This window comes from Aulonocara sp. 'chitande type north' Nkhata Bay, linkage group LG4 (assembly GCF_057382095.1).
Source record: "Aulonocara sp. 'chitande type north' Nkhata Bay isolate Kocher_YH1m ecotype deep benthic linkage group LG4, A_spYH_male_GT1.1, whole genome shotgun sequence".
Taxonomy (NCBI): Eukaryota; Metazoa; Chordata; class Actinopteri; order Cichliformes; family Cichlidae; genus Aulonocara; species Aulonocara sp. 'chitande type north' Nkhata Bay.
This window is the reverse complement of record NC_141347.1, coordinates 27,175,028-27,191,458: the sequence shown is the minus strand read 5'-3', so window position 1 is coordinate 27,191,458 and position 16,431 is coordinate 27,175,028. Positions and strand designations below refer to the sequence as shown.

Below are 16,431 nucleotides of genomic sequence, written 5' to 3'. Positions count from 1 at the left end.
GCTGGGACCAAGAAAAAGCAGTTTCATTTGTATGAGCTGGGCAATAACTTCTATAATCTCACACATAATAATGCTAATAAGACCATTTTCCTCCACTTATCCAACTCGGGGCTAGAGTGGGGGCTGAAGCCTATCCCAGCTGTCATAGGACGAGATGAGGGTTACACGCTGGACATGCTAGACAGCCTGAAATTTGCACTCACACCTACAGCCAATTTAAAATCATCAAATAATATAACTCAGATAATTGCATGTCTTTGCACTGGGATTCAAACCTTCTTGCTGTGAGGTGACAGTGATAACCACTGCACCACTGTAATGCCCAATTTCCTCATCATGGATGAGGAAAAATGTATATCATGTGAATGTGTAAAGTGTAAATTTACACACTATTTGCAAAGGCTACGGATCCTATGGTCTAATATCTTTCTTGTAAATAATTGTTTCCCATTACTAAATACATACATACAGATACAGTTTTCAAAGAGATTAAACTGTTCTTGATAAAGTGAAAAAATTAAAGAAACATATTTAAAGGTTTTTAGATGAAGTGAGAAATAGTGTTTAATACTGAAAAAGATTATGGGTAGTCAAAAAGATAATGATGTAAGATCTCAGAGAAGTGATGAGTCAGAAGCAACCTGAAAGCAGCAGTGGACCTAATGGACATGAGATGAATGATGTATGTGCTGAGATTGCTGTGCAGTATTCACCATTGAGCCAACATGCCCACTCTCTCCTTTCTCCCCTGGTGGTCCTGGCATTCCCTACAAAGAAGTATAGTGATAGGCATGAGAAGGGAAAGGAAATACTCTATTATAATTATGGAGACATAGTCACTCTTGAAATTCAGTGCTTTTTTTTTTTTACCTGTAGTCCAGAAGGACCAGATCCTCCCTTAAAGCCTCTAGGTCCTTCATCTCCTTTTGCCCCATTCATGCCCTGCTGCCCACGAGGACCTGGTTCACCATCTGCACCCTAAAACAAACACAGACGCAGACAAGTCCGCATTGCACAATTGCACAGTTCAAGCCAACCTTTATGGGTTTTTTTATTGTTTTTAAATTGTGGCACATACCGGCAGTCCTGGCTGACCCACAGGTCCTTGAATTCCAACAGGTCCTGGGGGTCCCTATAAAGGAGCGGACTGAAAGTTCAATACATATTTACTGATGGAAGAACACGATTAAAGGCTCAGGCTTTCTAAATTATGACAAATCATTCATAACCCTTTATCCCCCACCTCCTGGTGATTCACAGTCATGCTTATACTTAAAAACGCATACTCACAGCTTCCCCTTTGTCTCCTTTGCTACCCTTCTGGCCTGGTACTCCTGTTTCTCCCTATCAAGGTAAGTGCAAACACATGAAAAACTAAGTCCAAAAATCAGCACGAACAAAGGTTGCAAATGTTAACTGTTCACTACACCTTGTCTCCATCCTCCCCTGGAGGCCCAGGAGGTCCTGCAGCCCCTGGCAGCCCTCTTGGTCCCAGTTCTCCATCACGCCCAGCTGGCCCTGGAGGTCCTTTCTCTCCCTAGCAAACAGATAGCAAAACAGCATATATCTATATTATATATTATAACTGTTATTCTCATTAAGCAACACAACACATTGATTAATGTGTCACACCAGGAAAAAAAACCCACTTTCAGGAAAGCAGACATGATCACACTTATATATCCTCTCACTGTCTTCTTTACCTTTCTCCTGCTCTCTGGCTCATAATATCACATTCCAAAGTGAGAGCACACGTTGCTTATTACCCAGTGGTGGGAGGTGATTGTACCATACGTGTTAGTGGACATTGTTGCGTAAGAAACAAAATTAGCAATGTTCCAAATCTTACTGGCTCGCCTTTCTCTCCCATCGGCCCAGCAGGACCAATGCCGCCAGGGCGTCCTGGCTGGCCAATAGCGCCAGCCGGCCCAGCGGGACCCCTCTCTCCAGTGGAACCCTGGAAAAAAGAAGAGATAGCGAGGTGAGAGAACTATATCACATGATTCACTATTTGATTTAACGCAACGGTCACGATCACTGGTCACCATGGAAACAGCCTCCTGCTTCATATGTCCTAGTATTCTATAAAACATAGCGGCAGAAAATGGAGCAGGGAATAGGATGGGAAAGCAATTTCAACAAATTAGACGTACAATAGGTCCAGCGACACCTGGTAGGCCTTCTCCCCCCTTCAAACCTGCAGGACCCTGGAGACACAGAAACAAACAGCCTTCACAATCCTGGGACAACAAATCTTTTTACACCTTTAATTTGCAAAATTCTTAACTTGGGATCTAAAGGCAATCACATGAATTAGAGTACCTATAGTAAATGTAAGTACTCTAAGTAAGTGCAAAAACCTGACTCATCAATTGCTGTTAGCAGTCAGCACAGTATAGATATTAGGTATATGAAAATTTTTGTTACTGTTTGGCCAGGCGTCCCTCTGCTCCCTCTGAAGCCTTTAAGCCCAACAGGACCACTCTTCCCAGGGGCACCTAATGGACCTGGGTCTCCCTAGAAAGAGCAAATAATTGGCCTTCATATACCAACCAGACAGTCACACCAAGGAAGAACATTTATCACTTATAGGCCATCATACACTCGAAACTGTCTGGTTTCATGTGTTGTTTATTAGAAAATTAGAGGACAGGATGAGATCCAAGAGATATTCTGGCAGTGCTGAGAGAGTCTTTGGGCTTTATCTAATATAACAGTGATAAGGCAATACTGGTAGGTGATTATGAGCCAAACATCATGATGAAAAGTACTCACCTTGGCACCCTCTTTTCCGGCAGTTCCTGGTAAACCATGCTCACCTGGTGGCCCTGGTGCACCTGGATGACCTCTATCTCCTGTTGGTCCTGTCTCACCAGATTTGCCCTAAAAGCAACCATAGCATACAGCACATAGCAGATGGTAGGTAGTTATTGTAGATGTCATTTGTGAAAAACAACCAGTTTATTAAAAATTGAATTAAAAATTGTTGATTTTCTTACCTGTGGTCCAACCACACCCGGGGGGCCTGGGGGCCCATTCTTTCCTTGGAAGCCCTACAGAAAAAGAAGTGCTAGTTGTGACCCTCTGTCACAATTGAGGGGAGCTGATCCTTTTATATGATGATTGATTATCAAAAGGCATTGTGTTTTTATCAATTGTTTACAGTAGATCAAAAGTGACTCACTGGTTCTCCCCTCTGACCTGGATGGCCTGGTATTCCATCCTTTCCAGGTGGACCCTGCAAAAGAAGAATTTTCTGATATGACTATAATAAACAAATCATCAAAGGTCAATATAAATATTGGGTAAAGTAAACCAAAGGACAAACACATTGTAGCCCACTCACATTAGGCCCTTTAGGTCCTGGTTCACCGTGTCTTCCCTGTGGTCCTCGAGGACCCTAACAGATAAGGCAGGTTATCAAAACATAGCTATGATGCCAAGATTTCACACACAAAAAAAAGGTGCTAAATGTATCATATTTATTATGAAGTAGTTAAAAACATTACCTGTTCTCCAGGGGACCCTGGAGGACCATCTTCTCCAGCAGCACCCTAACAAATTAAAAAGGCAAAAGGCAAATGAATGTATAGCTAGACTCAAACTCAACTCAAACATTTTTAGTTTTCGGACTGCCAACAAATTTTTAGCTTTCCCAAATTGCTCTTTGAGGGTGAGAGTATAAATTGAAGTATCCCCTTCTAGACAGTAGCATGCCAGATGGCCTGCCATCAAGAATTGCAAAGCAACAACCAGTTTGCACTTTGTCAAAGCATTAATCCATACTTTATGAGTTAGCCAGGTGTGTGTAAATGTGTGCATGGACATAATCTTTGTTTATGACACTACATGTACCTTTTCTCCAGGCTTTCCAGTTGGTCCCTTTCCTCCTCTTCCCCCGTGGGCTCCCTATTGGAAAACAAACAGCAGGCTTATTAGCACATTGATGAATTATCAGGAGGTGGAACACAAATATGTTGTAATATGACAACATTGTAGTGATGTAACCGTGTGAGTCACAAGTTATCACATTGATATACCATATATAATTAGACTGAGTATACTTGGGTTTCTATATTAAAATAAAATGGTGTGTAGGCAGGGCACCTAAAGCTGTACTCACAGTAGGACCTCTTTGCCCACCGGTGCCTTGCTGACCAGCTGGGCCCTGCATTGTAAAGGGTAACAAGTATTCATCAGTCAGTTACTTCAAATACATATCCCCTACATAATAAATGTAAATGCAAATCGTGTGAAAGTCAGAATGTAATGTGTATTAAAATGTTCATATAGCTCTCACCCTTCGTCCTTTCTCTCCTGGGACCCCGGCCACACCAGGGAAGCCAAGTGATCCCTGGAGACACAAGTAGAGGTTAATCAGCCTCAGCCCTCCATTTATCAGACATCACCCCTAATGTCTCATTAACTTATAATTAACTACTGTATCAAATTAAAGCAAATCTAATCCATGAGCTCAACACAGCCTTAAACACACCATTCATCAACATGTAATGAACTGATGTCACTAATGAACTATAAATAAAATAGCCTTTTTTAATATGCTATTCATCATCCTTTATTTTTAATCAGACAGGAAACAGTCCAGCCAGTGACACACATCTTTCTTCTTAAAGCTCTGATAAAGGACCAGGGGATACATTAACTGATCATAATAGCCCATCAACACTAAATCACCTTAGGACCTTGTCTTCCTGGGTATCCTGGCAAACCGGGCACTCCAAGGTTACCCTGGAGAGAGAAAAGACAAAAAATTGAGAAGGAAGAAATAAGGCAAGTATTAAATAGAAAAACCCATAACCAGTCAAGATATTTATAATGTACTACACATTATTATTGTGCCAAACCAGCAAGCAATGTCTATATTACTGCATAAAGTGATGACATAAAGATTAATAGCTAATACATGCACACCGGTGCAGTGGCAATTTCGCCTCAGGACTGGGGTATAATGCGTCGTAATAAATGTAAGGCCATTCAAATCCATATGTTCAGTATTTTTGTGAAATTTTAAACTGTGATTTTATAGGAAAGGTTTGTCATTAAATAACTGAAAACTAAGCAAAACTAATACATAACTTCGCTGCTCAGTTAGATACAAGTTTTCTTCTTTGGCAGTCTATCTTGAAGAAAAATGTTTGTTTGTTGTTGTTTTTTTAATAGCTCCACCTTCTCGCCAGATATCCCTGAAGCACCAGTATCTCCTATGGGTCCAGCTTGACCCTTTGATCCCTCTGGTCCATCTTCTCCACGAGGACCTGTAACTCCATTATCACCCTGAAGTCATGAATGAGAGCAGAAAGCAAGTAAGAAAAATGTATCTTAGTCAAAAGACAATAACTAAGAGAAAACAACATAGAGGCTTGTTATTAGATGTCACTCTCACCATGTCTCCCTTGACACCCATGTCACCCTTGAACCCAGGGAAGCCATCTTCTCCCTGTCATTCATTGTGAAGTGGTAATAACTGGACTTTAAACACCATCATAACGATAAAATTTGTCAAGTGTCCTTGTAGTTGCAATCCATTGTTTGGGCATCAGCAGAAAAAGAGAAGTTCACAATCTATGTCACTCACTTTCTCTCCTTTGCTCCCCTTTAGACCTCGAACTCCATCTGCTCCCTTTGAAAAACAAAAACATCCAGTTTAAGAAAACTAAGAAACCAACATTCAAGAAAAAAACTCTGGACTTTATATATTATGCAACTCACCTGTATTATCACAAATGAATCAACTTAAAATAAAACAACTGTAAATCTCTATTGATTTTCTCTTTACATAAAATTGATCCATTTTCCAGCAGTTATTGGCATTACATTCATTTCATGGTAAAAAATCCAACAAGGGCTTCCCCTGGAGGATTTAAGAAACCCAAACCCAAGCAGAAAGCCTTTCTATGACAACTTCATATTTTATTCCACTCTTTCAAAAGCATAGTCAGTCAAAATGGACTACTTTACTACTGTATGTAACATTTGTTCTATCCATCAAATGCTTCTCATTTGTCTATTGGCAGTCCCCTTGAGAACTGAGGTGCTCTCCCTCCATGTGTCACCATGTAGCTTGTCCATCATTGTCTCACCTTTACTCCCCGAATCCCTGGGTAACCAACTGGTCCCTGAGCCCCTGGTAAACCCTACATGAAAATATAACATTATTATAGTACTCTTTTTAAAATAAGAAGTAGCCAGCAAAGAGGCAATTCTCTTATTAGATATGGATAAACAATGCACTCAGTGACTTTTTCTCTTGTCAGACAAAAAGGAAACAAGACAAGCGGATGAATCTGAGTGCATGCTGCTTACACTAATGGACTTAGGCTTTTTTATAATAAAGATGGCATTGTAGGGACACAATGATCATAATGATAAGCCTTAATGTTAATACACAGATGTAGATTTGGAAAAAAAAATATGACATTGGCATTTTGATATCTTGATCCATTACTGCAATAGACAAGCTTCAGACATGCAGATACCCACTTGGATGCCTTTTTCTCCTGGGGGGCCCTCTCTTCCTGGGTGACCCTAAGCAGGAACAAAAGTACCCGTTTGACTTATCAGTAAAATACATGATTATTATATCACCTCAACATAGGAATTTCTGTTTGAAAAGTGAAAAGCAGGAAGCTGCATCAGGGCTGAGAGTGAAGCACCATTATATCTCACCAAGTTTTGCAAAAAAGTAATACAAGAACCATTATGTATAAAAATGTGTTTGACTTCCGTCTAAAATTAATCCTTGTAAATGAGAAAAGCTTCACTGTAAAATGACTATTATTCAAAATGCCTTGCCTTGGATCCTTGGATCCATTTCAGAAAATGCCTCCTATGTCCCCCTACCGGCAAACCACAGAAAGTGTAGGTTAGCCAATTTAATCCTTGCCTACTTTTCTGCATTGTGTGTGTGTGTGTGTGTGTGTCTACATACAAACAGCTGTATGCATACACAGTTTGCTTAATTTGCAAGGCAAGTTTATTTATATTGCACAATTCAACAACAAGGTGATTCAAAGTGCTTTACAGAGAAATTAAAAAATAAAAACATATAAAAAGGATGATTTAAAATGGAAAAAAAGGAAGTTTTAGAATTTAAACTTAAAAATGAAACAGATGCAGTGGGTAAACAACTCTCTGTTTCATAAGCTAGTATCTTTGTCTAGATACTATTAAAAATTAATAAATAGGCTTATTTATTAAAATCTGTACATAAATGCTATGTTTAAACTGATTGCAGTACATCAGCTGATGGTGACTGGTGCATCAGTAGAAAACTCTGATACTGAATATAAGTTGTGCACAGACACAGGTTTGCGTGTTACTTACGGGAGGTCCGTCAATGCCTGGCAGTCCCTGCATGCCTTGTTTCCCCTGGGGACCCTGTATGGGACATAAAGAGGTATTAATACTAGAGTCAAGCTTCAGATGCATAAAACCTCAACTCATCACTGAGTGAACAAAATTTCCACTTTGCTGCTACATATTGTATTTGTGACCAAGTCTTTATTATTTCTTTTATCAGTCTGGCTTTATGATGTGCAGCACCCAAGACTGTCCCAGGTGTCTGTTATGCCTGTGTGTGTTTCTTGTGTATTGATTTCTTGTCTAGCTCCACATTGCCTGAATGGGAGCCAGAAGTGGCTTGGTCATACTCCCCTGTTCAGCCTGTCTCCTTTGAGTGTGTGATGACAGGGTTCATAAGGGCACAGCTTTAATTTTAAAATTAAGTGAGAGACATGCTCCCTACCTTCTCTCCTGGCAATCCAATGGGACCCTGAGGACCAGGCAAGCCCTACACCAAAACAAAGCATCAATCAAGTTAAGTGTTGCGTTTAGCAGACGGCTGGGAGCCTAGATTTGCATGACTCTGTGTGTTTTAATATGGTGCATTTATGTAAGAGCCGTGAATAATAATAGGATCTATCTGAAAATATGACAAACACTTCTTTACATGACTGTAATGTCATTGACAGCATTTTAAAATGACACTTTGTTGCTGTCGGGTACAAAATGTTGTTTCTACTGAAACAGTCCTTTCGTTAACTAACAAAACAGCCTCTTATATTGAATCCTTTATTGAGTCATGCAAATGTATAATTAATTTTTATATGCCCAAAAGGCCAAAGATACTTTTTAAACCTAGAGAAGAGCAAGTAAACCGTGAGATGGAGTAACAATGCAAAGAAACAAGTCTTCATGCACAGAAAATGCATTCTCGATGCCAACTGTGTAATACTGAGGCGATTAACTCTCAAAGTAACTTTTCTGATGATGAAATACCTGCACTCCAGGATTCCCCTGTTGACCTGGGGGCCCCATCTCTCCAATTGGACCCTAAGAACAAGAAACCCTGGTGATCATACAGTCTGTCCTCACATGATCTTGGTCCAATGGTTGTATGCTGACATCACATGGGGCGATCGTGGCTCAAGAGTTGGGAGTTCGCCTTGTAATCGGATGGTTGCTGGTTGCTTGGACAGTCTCGGTCGTTGTGTCCTTGGGCAAGACACTTCACCCGTTGCCTACTGGTGGTGGTCAGAGGGCCCGGTGGCGCCAGTGTCCGGCAGCCTCGCCTCTGTCAGTGCGCCCCAGGGTGGCTGTGGCTTGCCATCACCAGTGTGTGAATGTGTGTGTGAATGGGTGGATGACAGGTTGTGTAAAGCGCTTTGGGGTCCTTAGGGACTAGAAAAGCGCTATACAAATACAGGCCATTTACCATCACATGACTGGTTAATATTTCCATTAGCAGTTAAACCTAAGTTGCTATGATTTTTCTAGTGTAAATAAAGCCAGTAATCATTGGTACATAATAGTAGGTTTGAGAAGATGTGACTGACCGGGTTGCCCTTTGACCCTGGTACTCCATCAGTTCCTTGAATTCCCTGACAAAAAATGCATGTCAATAAATGTTAGAAAACAGCAAATTTAATGTCAAAGTTTGATCAAAATATGGAGATAGTTCGACAGTTTTCTTGTCCATCTTGCATATCGATGATTCATGCAATAGAGAGGCCTTTATAGAGTTGAAGCAGCTGAATAGCTTTGATCCTGTAATTCAGTCGATGTTGACTTACCGGTTGCCCAGGTGGGCCAGGTGGCCCCCTTGGCCCAACAAGACCTCGAGGACCCTGGAGACAAAACACAGCAAATAGTCAGCAGCTAGCCTGCATTCATGATGAGACTGAATGAGAGTGGAATACTAAATCATGAATAAAAACTAAGGAGAGGGAGAAAAACAAGGAGAGACATAATACACTTTGGTGTGTGTGTGTGCATGCATCTGCTTTGTATGTGCTAGCCACGGAGACTGTGCTAGCCTGTTAGCATGAGTGTGTTTGTGTGCTCTGTTTTTGTCAGCCTTCCTCTTTGTAGGCTGGCCAAGCCACCTGTTCCAAAGCCACATCTGTGATCTCCTGGGAAGTGATTGATATGGAAATATAATCATTCGGGCCAGGATTTTATCTCTTCTCTCTCCTACTCTCTCTTTCCACTTTCCTCACTCCATCTCTCTTATCTCATTCACCACCAAACAAATTTCTGTCTTGTGTTTGTCTCTTACTGTGTCACTTTTTCTATCTTCCTCGCTCTCATCAACAGTTAAATCCTCTCCTCTCCTACGACTTTGTAGTTGAGCACAGTTTTCCCAACATGTCTTACTGCGCTCCGTTTCTTCCTGCACTCAGTGATCCATTTGGAGGGACAGAACCCTGCTGAGCCCTAACCTCATCTACGGGGAGAAAGACAGTGTGACTCATAACCAATTAACCAATGTTCACTGCAGATGCACAAAAACGACAGCCTCTTCAGTGGTGCTGTTAAAATCTTTCAGGGATCCTATAGTAATCTCTAGGTATAATCTCTATGACAGAACTAGAATGCTATACCTTTGTATTTGAGATGCCTTTTTTCAGTGACCTTTTCATTTATAATGCAAAGGTGAACCCTGTGACAGTGTTACTTTAATAAGGTGTGACTGTCCTAGTGTTTTTAACTAGGCGCTGTGTATTGCAAAATATTGTTCAGTGTTTCTGTACATGAGAAATACAAGCAGCACAGTTTATACTTGTGTAAGTTCTGCTGTATGCTTTGGGCAGAAACTTCAGTCAGCTGCTAAATAAAGTAATCACCGGCAATCCCCTCTGGGTTTGCTGGAGAAATCGGTTTCTGTTTTACTAGTTTTTTATTTTATTTCTGTATTAAAGAGCGTTTAAAGCACAGACTAATGCATAGATTAATGCATCCTTTGAATCAAGAATTTATCCCGTCGAGGAACGCTACAAAATAAATATTTTCATTAGAGACATGCTGTGATGTGTAACTACATATATAAACAATATCACATTTAATTTTTCTGTATGTGGATACTCACAGGTTCGCCTGGTTGCCCTCGTGGCCCAACAGGTCCATTAGATCCCTAAAATAAAAGGAAGGACACACATTCGACACAGATTTTGTGTGCCTTTCTTACTCAACCTTAGGCAGGGATACATTTATATCCCCAGAGACATAATCTGTGGAAATAGCTCATTAAAGAAATTCACTGCCTGACAGATAAGGCTCAACTATCTTTGAGCAAAGACTAATAGACCGCCCTCTCAAACCTTACCCGCCAGCTTGCATAAATTGATACTATCCTGACAGAGCTTCTATCTTTCATATTTTCAATTCTATTGCAGGGTTGTATTAGCTAGCTTTTTAATGTATTTTGCAAATGTAGTTACCAAATGAACTCAGGCTAGCCAAGCGGAAATAAAAAAAGCAGGAAGTTATAATATAGACCTTTCATCTACTGTGAAGTCTGCTTCGACATGTCGTGGTTAACTGAATAAATGGTTTTATTTAATGCTCTGTGAAGACCTTCCCTTTAACTTTCCATAACAGAAAAATTAGAAAAACTATTTTCAGCGTGAAATTAAATTTTGAGAGGCATTGCACACTTACCCTCTCTCCTGGTTCCCCGACAGGCCCCTGAGGACCAGGCTTTCCTCTGTCCCCCTACAAGAAAAAAGCATTAGCGACAAGCCTCAAGATGTTTAGGTATGTTCTGTTTATAGCGAATGCTTTTTTTTAGTGCACCCTGTCATCACAGAAGTCACAACAACCATTACGGTCACATAATGGAAATAAACATCTGCTATACGATGTGTAAGGTATTCATGCATGCTATGTTATCATATTGGTGTCTGAATGACTAAGTGCTTGAAGTACAGTGACTGTATCAAGTAGCCAAACGTAACTCACTCTGTGCCCCTTGTTTCCTGGGAGACCTGGGAGGCCGTCAAAACCCCTGTCGCCCTGCAAAGTAATAGAGAACCAAGTGCATTAAACCCTGAAACACACACATATGGTAATGTGTAAACATTAGCAGAATTGTAGTGAAAGTCTCCCCTGGCAGAGCCTCCCATCTGCTCAGACTGTGCATCGGGAAGAGAAAGTGTGAAGATTAGCTGTAGGTCTGCTAAAATGCTGCTTTGACTGATAAAGACTCTGCTGTTCTGTCAGACACATCAGGGAAGACTGAGTTATTTACTAAGCGCTTCCTGCAGCTCTTATATATTGAGTTGCCTTGTTGTCAGTAACGTATAATAAGCTGGGGGACACTCGACACCTAAAGGCTTACTCTTGCAAGTGGAGATAGTTTGTTATTGTTTAAGACCTCGCCACCTAAACATGTGTGTTACTGTGTTCATGGAAACAGGACAATGAATTCAAGTAAAGTTAACAGGAACAACAATAATATCGTCCTACAAATTACAATGCAGCATTCACACAAACACACAATCTAAATGAGATTGTAGAAGAGCCAAATGTGTGTGTACTGGGTGTAGCTCATTTGAAGGGCAGTTCAGTATAATTACAAAAAAACTCACCTTTGTGCCAGTTTCACCTGGAGCGCCACGACCACCGTCCGCTCCAGCACGGCCCTATGAGATACAACATCCAGATCTGATTCACCGTAGGCCACTCTACGCTACAATATACTTTTTACACAAGCTGTAGACATAAATGTTTTCAGCACTTAAATGTCCAATATTTAAGATATCTCACCCTCTTGCCTGGCCTCCCATTAATTCCAGGGGAGCCTGGCAACCCGCGTGGTCCCTTCATGACAAATGAAGAGAGCAAGACAAATAGGAAAAGGTGTTAAAAGGAAGGCAAGAGGACAAATGGAAATCAATACCATGACAAAAAAGATAAAGAGGCTATAATCCAAGGTAGGCGTGAGGTAAAAATTATGTCTAGTCTTACAGCAGAGCCACTTTCTCCACGTTCTCCTTTGAGCCCAGAGGAACCTGGATCACCCTGGGAAATAAAAGGTCATGCATGACATGACAAAGAGGGGAAACTCAACTTTTTCAAATGTATATACATGTATACAAACATACTCCTCAAATATAGACCCAAACCAAAAAATTAAGAATGAACTGAAAATAAATCATCTAAAAATTGTTTCATTTTTCCATCTCTTGGGTTTTTTTTGGTTGTTTTTTGGGGGGTTTTTTTTGGAAATACAGACAAATTTCTCAATTTAAATATACCGAGCAAGCGTAATGATGAGGTTAGGGTGGGAAAGAGTGACATGAGATTGAGCTTGGTCAGATAGAGTTTAAAGCTGGGGGTAGAGGACGTAGGAGCCCTTGAGATATGATGTAAATTTGATAAAGGTCAGAGAGAGAGATTCATACCAATGGGCCCGGTCGCCCTGTAAGACCAAGCGGGCCTGGAGGCCCCCTGAGTGACATCTGAAAGAAAAACAACATTATGCTTTATGTAAGCTAAAGAATGTACCTACTGACTTGCTACATGCTAAAAAATATTCTGATGGAGAACTAAATCTCAGTATGCAGTAATGTTGTATTGTGAATTTGCTTCTTTGAACTATACCTTGGCCTGTTGCAATATAGCTTGTGCTTGGGCCTGCTGGGGGGACACCACTGGCCCCTTCTGGGAATCACCTCCAAACTGAAACTGGAGGCAATGACAAGCAGAAGTCACTACTCACTGCAGATTTCCCAAGCATAAAGCTAGTTCAGTCACACAGCCCCCCCTTGTGGTCTTACTACTACACCACATGTGGAAAAAGTGTACTCTTTGTGCGTTTGTGTGGGCATGTTTCAGTGTGTTTAAGGTCTTACTGGTAGCATTAACAGTGTTCCTGGAGGGCCTGGAATCCCATCAGCCCCGGAAAGACCAGGCCGTCCTGGGGGACCCTGAAAAGTGAAGACAGGAAAGGGAAGAAAAATAGCTTGGCAGTGAGTGAGTGAGTAAGATTGAGAGAGTAGAGATTGAGAGAATTTTAAGAGGATGGGTTTTGTTTTTAAGATTAGGGGTTAAAATGTCACAAGATCCAGTTGTGACTTAGCTTGTGAAATCAATGCAAGTCAAGAAGATGTCCTGTGAAATCATGAAAGTTCTATGGTGTGTGCAGCATATCACTGGGAGAAAGTAAGAGAAACACTTGGAAGCTAGACGAAGAGGAAAACAATCCAATCTTTGAAAAAATAAATGTTGCTTTGTTTCTACAGCTTGTCTCACAAACGCACACATGCACGTCCACACACAAGACTTTATATTCTGTATACACATTGTGTGAGTTGTTTTATATTTTCTGACTACTGAATGAATATTTTAATAAATCAATGATATTTTTCCAAAAGTTGCCTTTAGTCTTGAATTTTTAAACCATTTCCAACAGTAACACATAATTAGAAATATTTACAATTGTGTGATCTCAAGGGTAAATAACTTTCCTTATAACAACACGTTGAGAATAGCCAATAAAATAAGTGTTAATGATTTGCTGAAGTATATGTCGACAAAGTGGACTTGAGTAAATGTTATATAGTGCGTTAAAGATATTGTCCGTGAAAGTCTATGTCAAAGCATGGCAAAACGCTGGAGCATAAACATCAGTAGAGTATCACCATAATGCTTTTCACATCTTCATTTGTAATACTTAGAATAAAAGTTAAGCTATCCAAAAGCATTATATGTGATAAGTAAAGATCTGTGAAGAAGAAGGGTTGTTGCATTTACATTAGGCTATTAAAATAATCCAGTAAATATTCTATCTCTATAAAAGTGTCAAATTGTCCTGTGATAGGAATAAATGTAATACTAAATAACTGTTCAGATGCAGTTCCTCAAAAGATCAAGCCAAGGTGAACACTAAGGTGGAGGAATGTTGTTAGTGCTGCTTGTCAGTTTGCCTTTGTTTCATTAAGATTCAGGTGCGACTCTATCTCTAAAACTGCAAGATAATTTTCCTTTGTGGTTGCAGTAGCATTTATTCATCCACTCAATTTGTTTTTTTTCTGCTACTAGGAAATGACAGAGCATCTGCTGGTGTCTCTGTATGTAATTTGGCATATTTTCTATGATGAATCATAGACAACAACATTTGTGAGCCAAAATGAATCCCAGGTTCATTTCAGCAAGCCAGGACATCTTGATACTGCGGATGTGTTTCACATTAAGGTCACAGTTAAATTCAGAGTTGAGTCTCACAGGTGATGGAAAAGACTGAGGTCAAACTAATTCACTCTACATTTAATGAGTGAACCCAAGTCCTAAACCTCACTCACCAAGTCACCGGGATCTCCCCTGGGTCCTGGAGGTCCTACTGGACCAGCTGGTCCAGGAGACCCCTGTGGAAGATACATTTAGTCCATATTTGCTTACATAAACGCAATAATCGTTTAATCGATAATCGGCTATACATATCAATTCTACATACTAACTACTGTTCAAAAACTTAAGGTGCAAGTGTTAGGCATAACAATGTCTAACACTGAAAATCTCAGCATTTTGCACCTCATCTGAAAAGTTCAGGTGGAATTTGTTTACCTCTGGCCCTGGTAGCCCTGGGGGTCCTTTCACTATTGTACCCTAGAAAAACATGGAGAGTATCAAGTTATTTTCCATACTCATAGCCAAACTACTAGCCTATTCATTAAAAGTCTGTAACAGTTCACCGGTTCATGAATAGCTGGCTCTCCCTTCTGGCCTTTCTCTGCTCTGAGGTTACCCTGAGGAGGGGTAAAAGATGAAAAGATGCGGACTGTCAGAAATCACTTAACACAGGCATGACCACTCACTTGATGTATGAGGTCACTGTGAGATTTACCTCTCCATCCCATGTCTGAGCCCTTTCCTGCTTTGCAAAGTCAAAGCCATCCTCGTACATTTCATACTCCTCATACTCTAACTCTGTATCATTCTTGAAATCCTCATATTCAAGAATCTGTTAAGGAATAACAAACTATTAGCGACTGGTGTAGTGAAAGCCAAATAACCTCACAGTGTTTCTATGCTGTGCAGAAGACATTTCTTGCGTTTGCGTTTAACCTACCTCATATTCAGTAACATTTGGGCCGACTGTTACTGTAGAAACTGAGAGATTATGATAAAGGTCTTCTAAAAGGTCATCTTCATACTCTTCCACCACTGGTTCCCTTACAGGTGTGTCCTCCTGCAGGCGAGCACACAGACTTAAGTGAGTCAGAGCAGAGATTAACCAGGCGGCACTGGGCATGTCTCTGTGCCATGCACTGCCTAATAAAAACACTGCATTGTACCACATGGATGTTAGCAAAACAGGTGGATTACATGGGAGTACACTGGTTAACCAAGATAAAAGCTTACAGGTGTGCAGTTAATTACAGTGTTTACAGTGTTATTAATTGACAGACTACATCAGAGTCATGTGACAGCATGAGAGAGGCTGCTGCAGCAGCAGAAGCAGTGTGAGTGTGACAAATTAGTTTATGTGCAAATTATAAACAGACAAATACATAGTGGTGGTAAGTGATTGCGGAGGTGAGAGGAGGAAGAGGTGCTCTCTAAATATTAGGGGAGTGATTGGTTAGAGCTGCAAATAGTGGGAGGGATTGGAACGGACAGCATCTACAGGCAAATTTGTCTACCTCCTCGGTAACCTTTGACACAGGCAATGTCCTAGGTATGAAAGTAGAGGCTTCAGTTGTGAAGTCAGGTTCATGTGTTGGTATCTCCGTGAAGGTCTTGTAGAAAACATCAGTTGGAATGGTAGTTTCTAGGGTACTCTTAATTTCTGGCAACTTAGTTGCCTGAAAAGTTTCCTGGGTTTGATATGGAGGCAGTGTTGTGGAAACTCTAAGGAAGCCTTCCTCCAGAGCTTCCTCTTCGTGTTTTTTCTTTCTGGATCCCCTCTCTCCCTTGTCCTTCCTTCTACGTTTGCCTTTAGAGTCTTTATCCCTCTTCTTTTTGTCCTTTTTTCCTTTCTTCTCCTTTTTGGGGACCTCCTTTGGTTCAGCTGGCTGGTCACTTTGCATCAAGGCAACAGACCCATATTGGGAGGTCTTTTATGAAAAAGTAGAATGCAAGATGAGGACATAGATGGAGGATGGAGAAAAAAACAAACACTGCTGTAAA

At 40.7% G+C, this 16,431-nt stretch overlaps 1 protein-coding gene across 2 annotated transcripts in view; it reads right to left on the bottom strand.

The window, feature by feature from the left end:
• col5a3a (collagen, type V, alpha 3a) overlaps positions 1-16,431 on the bottom strand; it is a 45,120-nt gene that overhangs the window by 11,907 nt on the left and 16,782 nt on the right. The window contains exons 6-47 of one of the 2 annotated variants that reach the window (XM_086289548.1): positions 15,945-16,358; positions 15,371-15,490; positions 15,146-15,262; positions 14,994-15,047; positions 14,866-14,907; positions 14,604-14,666; positions 13,155-13,229; positions 12,904-12,987; positions 12,705-12,761; positions 12,268-12,321; positions 12,067-12,120; positions 11,889-11,942; positions 11,260-11,313; positions 10,960-11,013; positions 10,388-10,432; positions 9,093-9,146; positions 8,856-8,900; positions 8,299-8,352; positions 7,766-7,810; positions 7,345-7,398; positions 6,502-6,546; positions 6,102-6,155; positions 5,597-5,641; positions 5,405-5,458; positions 5,188-5,295; positions 4,696-4,749; positions 4,301-4,354; positions 4,124-4,168; positions 3,856-3,909; positions 3,510-3,554; positions 3,347-3,400; positions 3,185-3,238; positions 3,000-3,053; positions 2,776-2,883; positions 2,428-2,517; positions 2,154-2,207; positions 1,850-1,957; positions 1,430-1,537; positions 1,291-1,344; positions 1,079-1,132; positions 871-978; positions 714-767 (exon numbers count right to left, since the gene is read on the bottom strand). In XM_086289548.1, coding sequence (XP_086145674.1) covers positions 714-767; positions 871-978; positions 1,079-1,132; positions 1,291-1,344; positions 1,430-1,537; positions 1,850-1,957; positions 2,154-2,207; positions 2,428-2,517; positions 2,776-2,883; positions 3,000-3,053; positions 3,185-3,238; positions 3,347-3,400; positions 3,510-3,554; positions 3,856-3,909; positions 4,124-4,168; positions 4,301-4,354; positions 4,696-4,749; positions 5,188-5,295; positions 5,405-5,458; positions 5,597-5,641; positions 6,102-6,155; positions 6,502-6,546; positions 7,345-7,398; positions 7,766-7,810; positions 8,299-8,352; positions 8,856-8,900; positions 9,093-9,146; positions 10,388-10,432; positions 10,960-11,013; positions 11,260-11,313; positions 11,889-11,942; positions 12,067-12,120; positions 12,268-12,321; positions 12,705-12,761; positions 12,904-12,987; positions 13,155-13,229; positions 14,604-14,666; positions 14,866-14,907; positions 14,994-15,047; positions 15,146-15,262; positions 15,371-15,490; positions 15,945-16,358 — 3,051 coding nt within the window. The remainder of the gene's footprint in view (positions 1-713; positions 768-870; positions 979-1,078; positions 1,133-1,290; positions 1,345-1,429; positions 1,538-1,849; positions 1,958-2,153; positions 2,208-2,427; positions 2,518-2,775; positions 2,884-2,999; positions 3,054-3,184; positions 3,239-3,346; positions 3,401-3,509; positions 3,555-3,855; positions 3,910-4,123; positions 4,169-4,300; positions 4,355-4,695; positions 4,750-5,187; positions 5,296-5,404; positions 5,459-5,596; positions 5,642-6,101; positions 6,156-6,501; positions 6,547-7,344; positions 7,399-7,765; positions 7,811-8,298; positions 8,353-8,855; positions 8,901-9,092; positions 9,147-10,387; positions 10,433-10,959; positions 11,014-11,259; positions 11,314-11,888; positions 11,943-12,066; positions 12,121-12,267; positions 12,322-12,704; positions 12,762-12,903; positions 12,988-13,154; positions 13,230-14,603; positions 14,667-14,865; positions 14,908-14,993; positions 15,048-15,145; positions 15,263-15,370; positions 15,491-15,944; positions 16,359-16,431) is intronic. The other variant, XM_086289549.1, reaches the window with a different exon arrangement.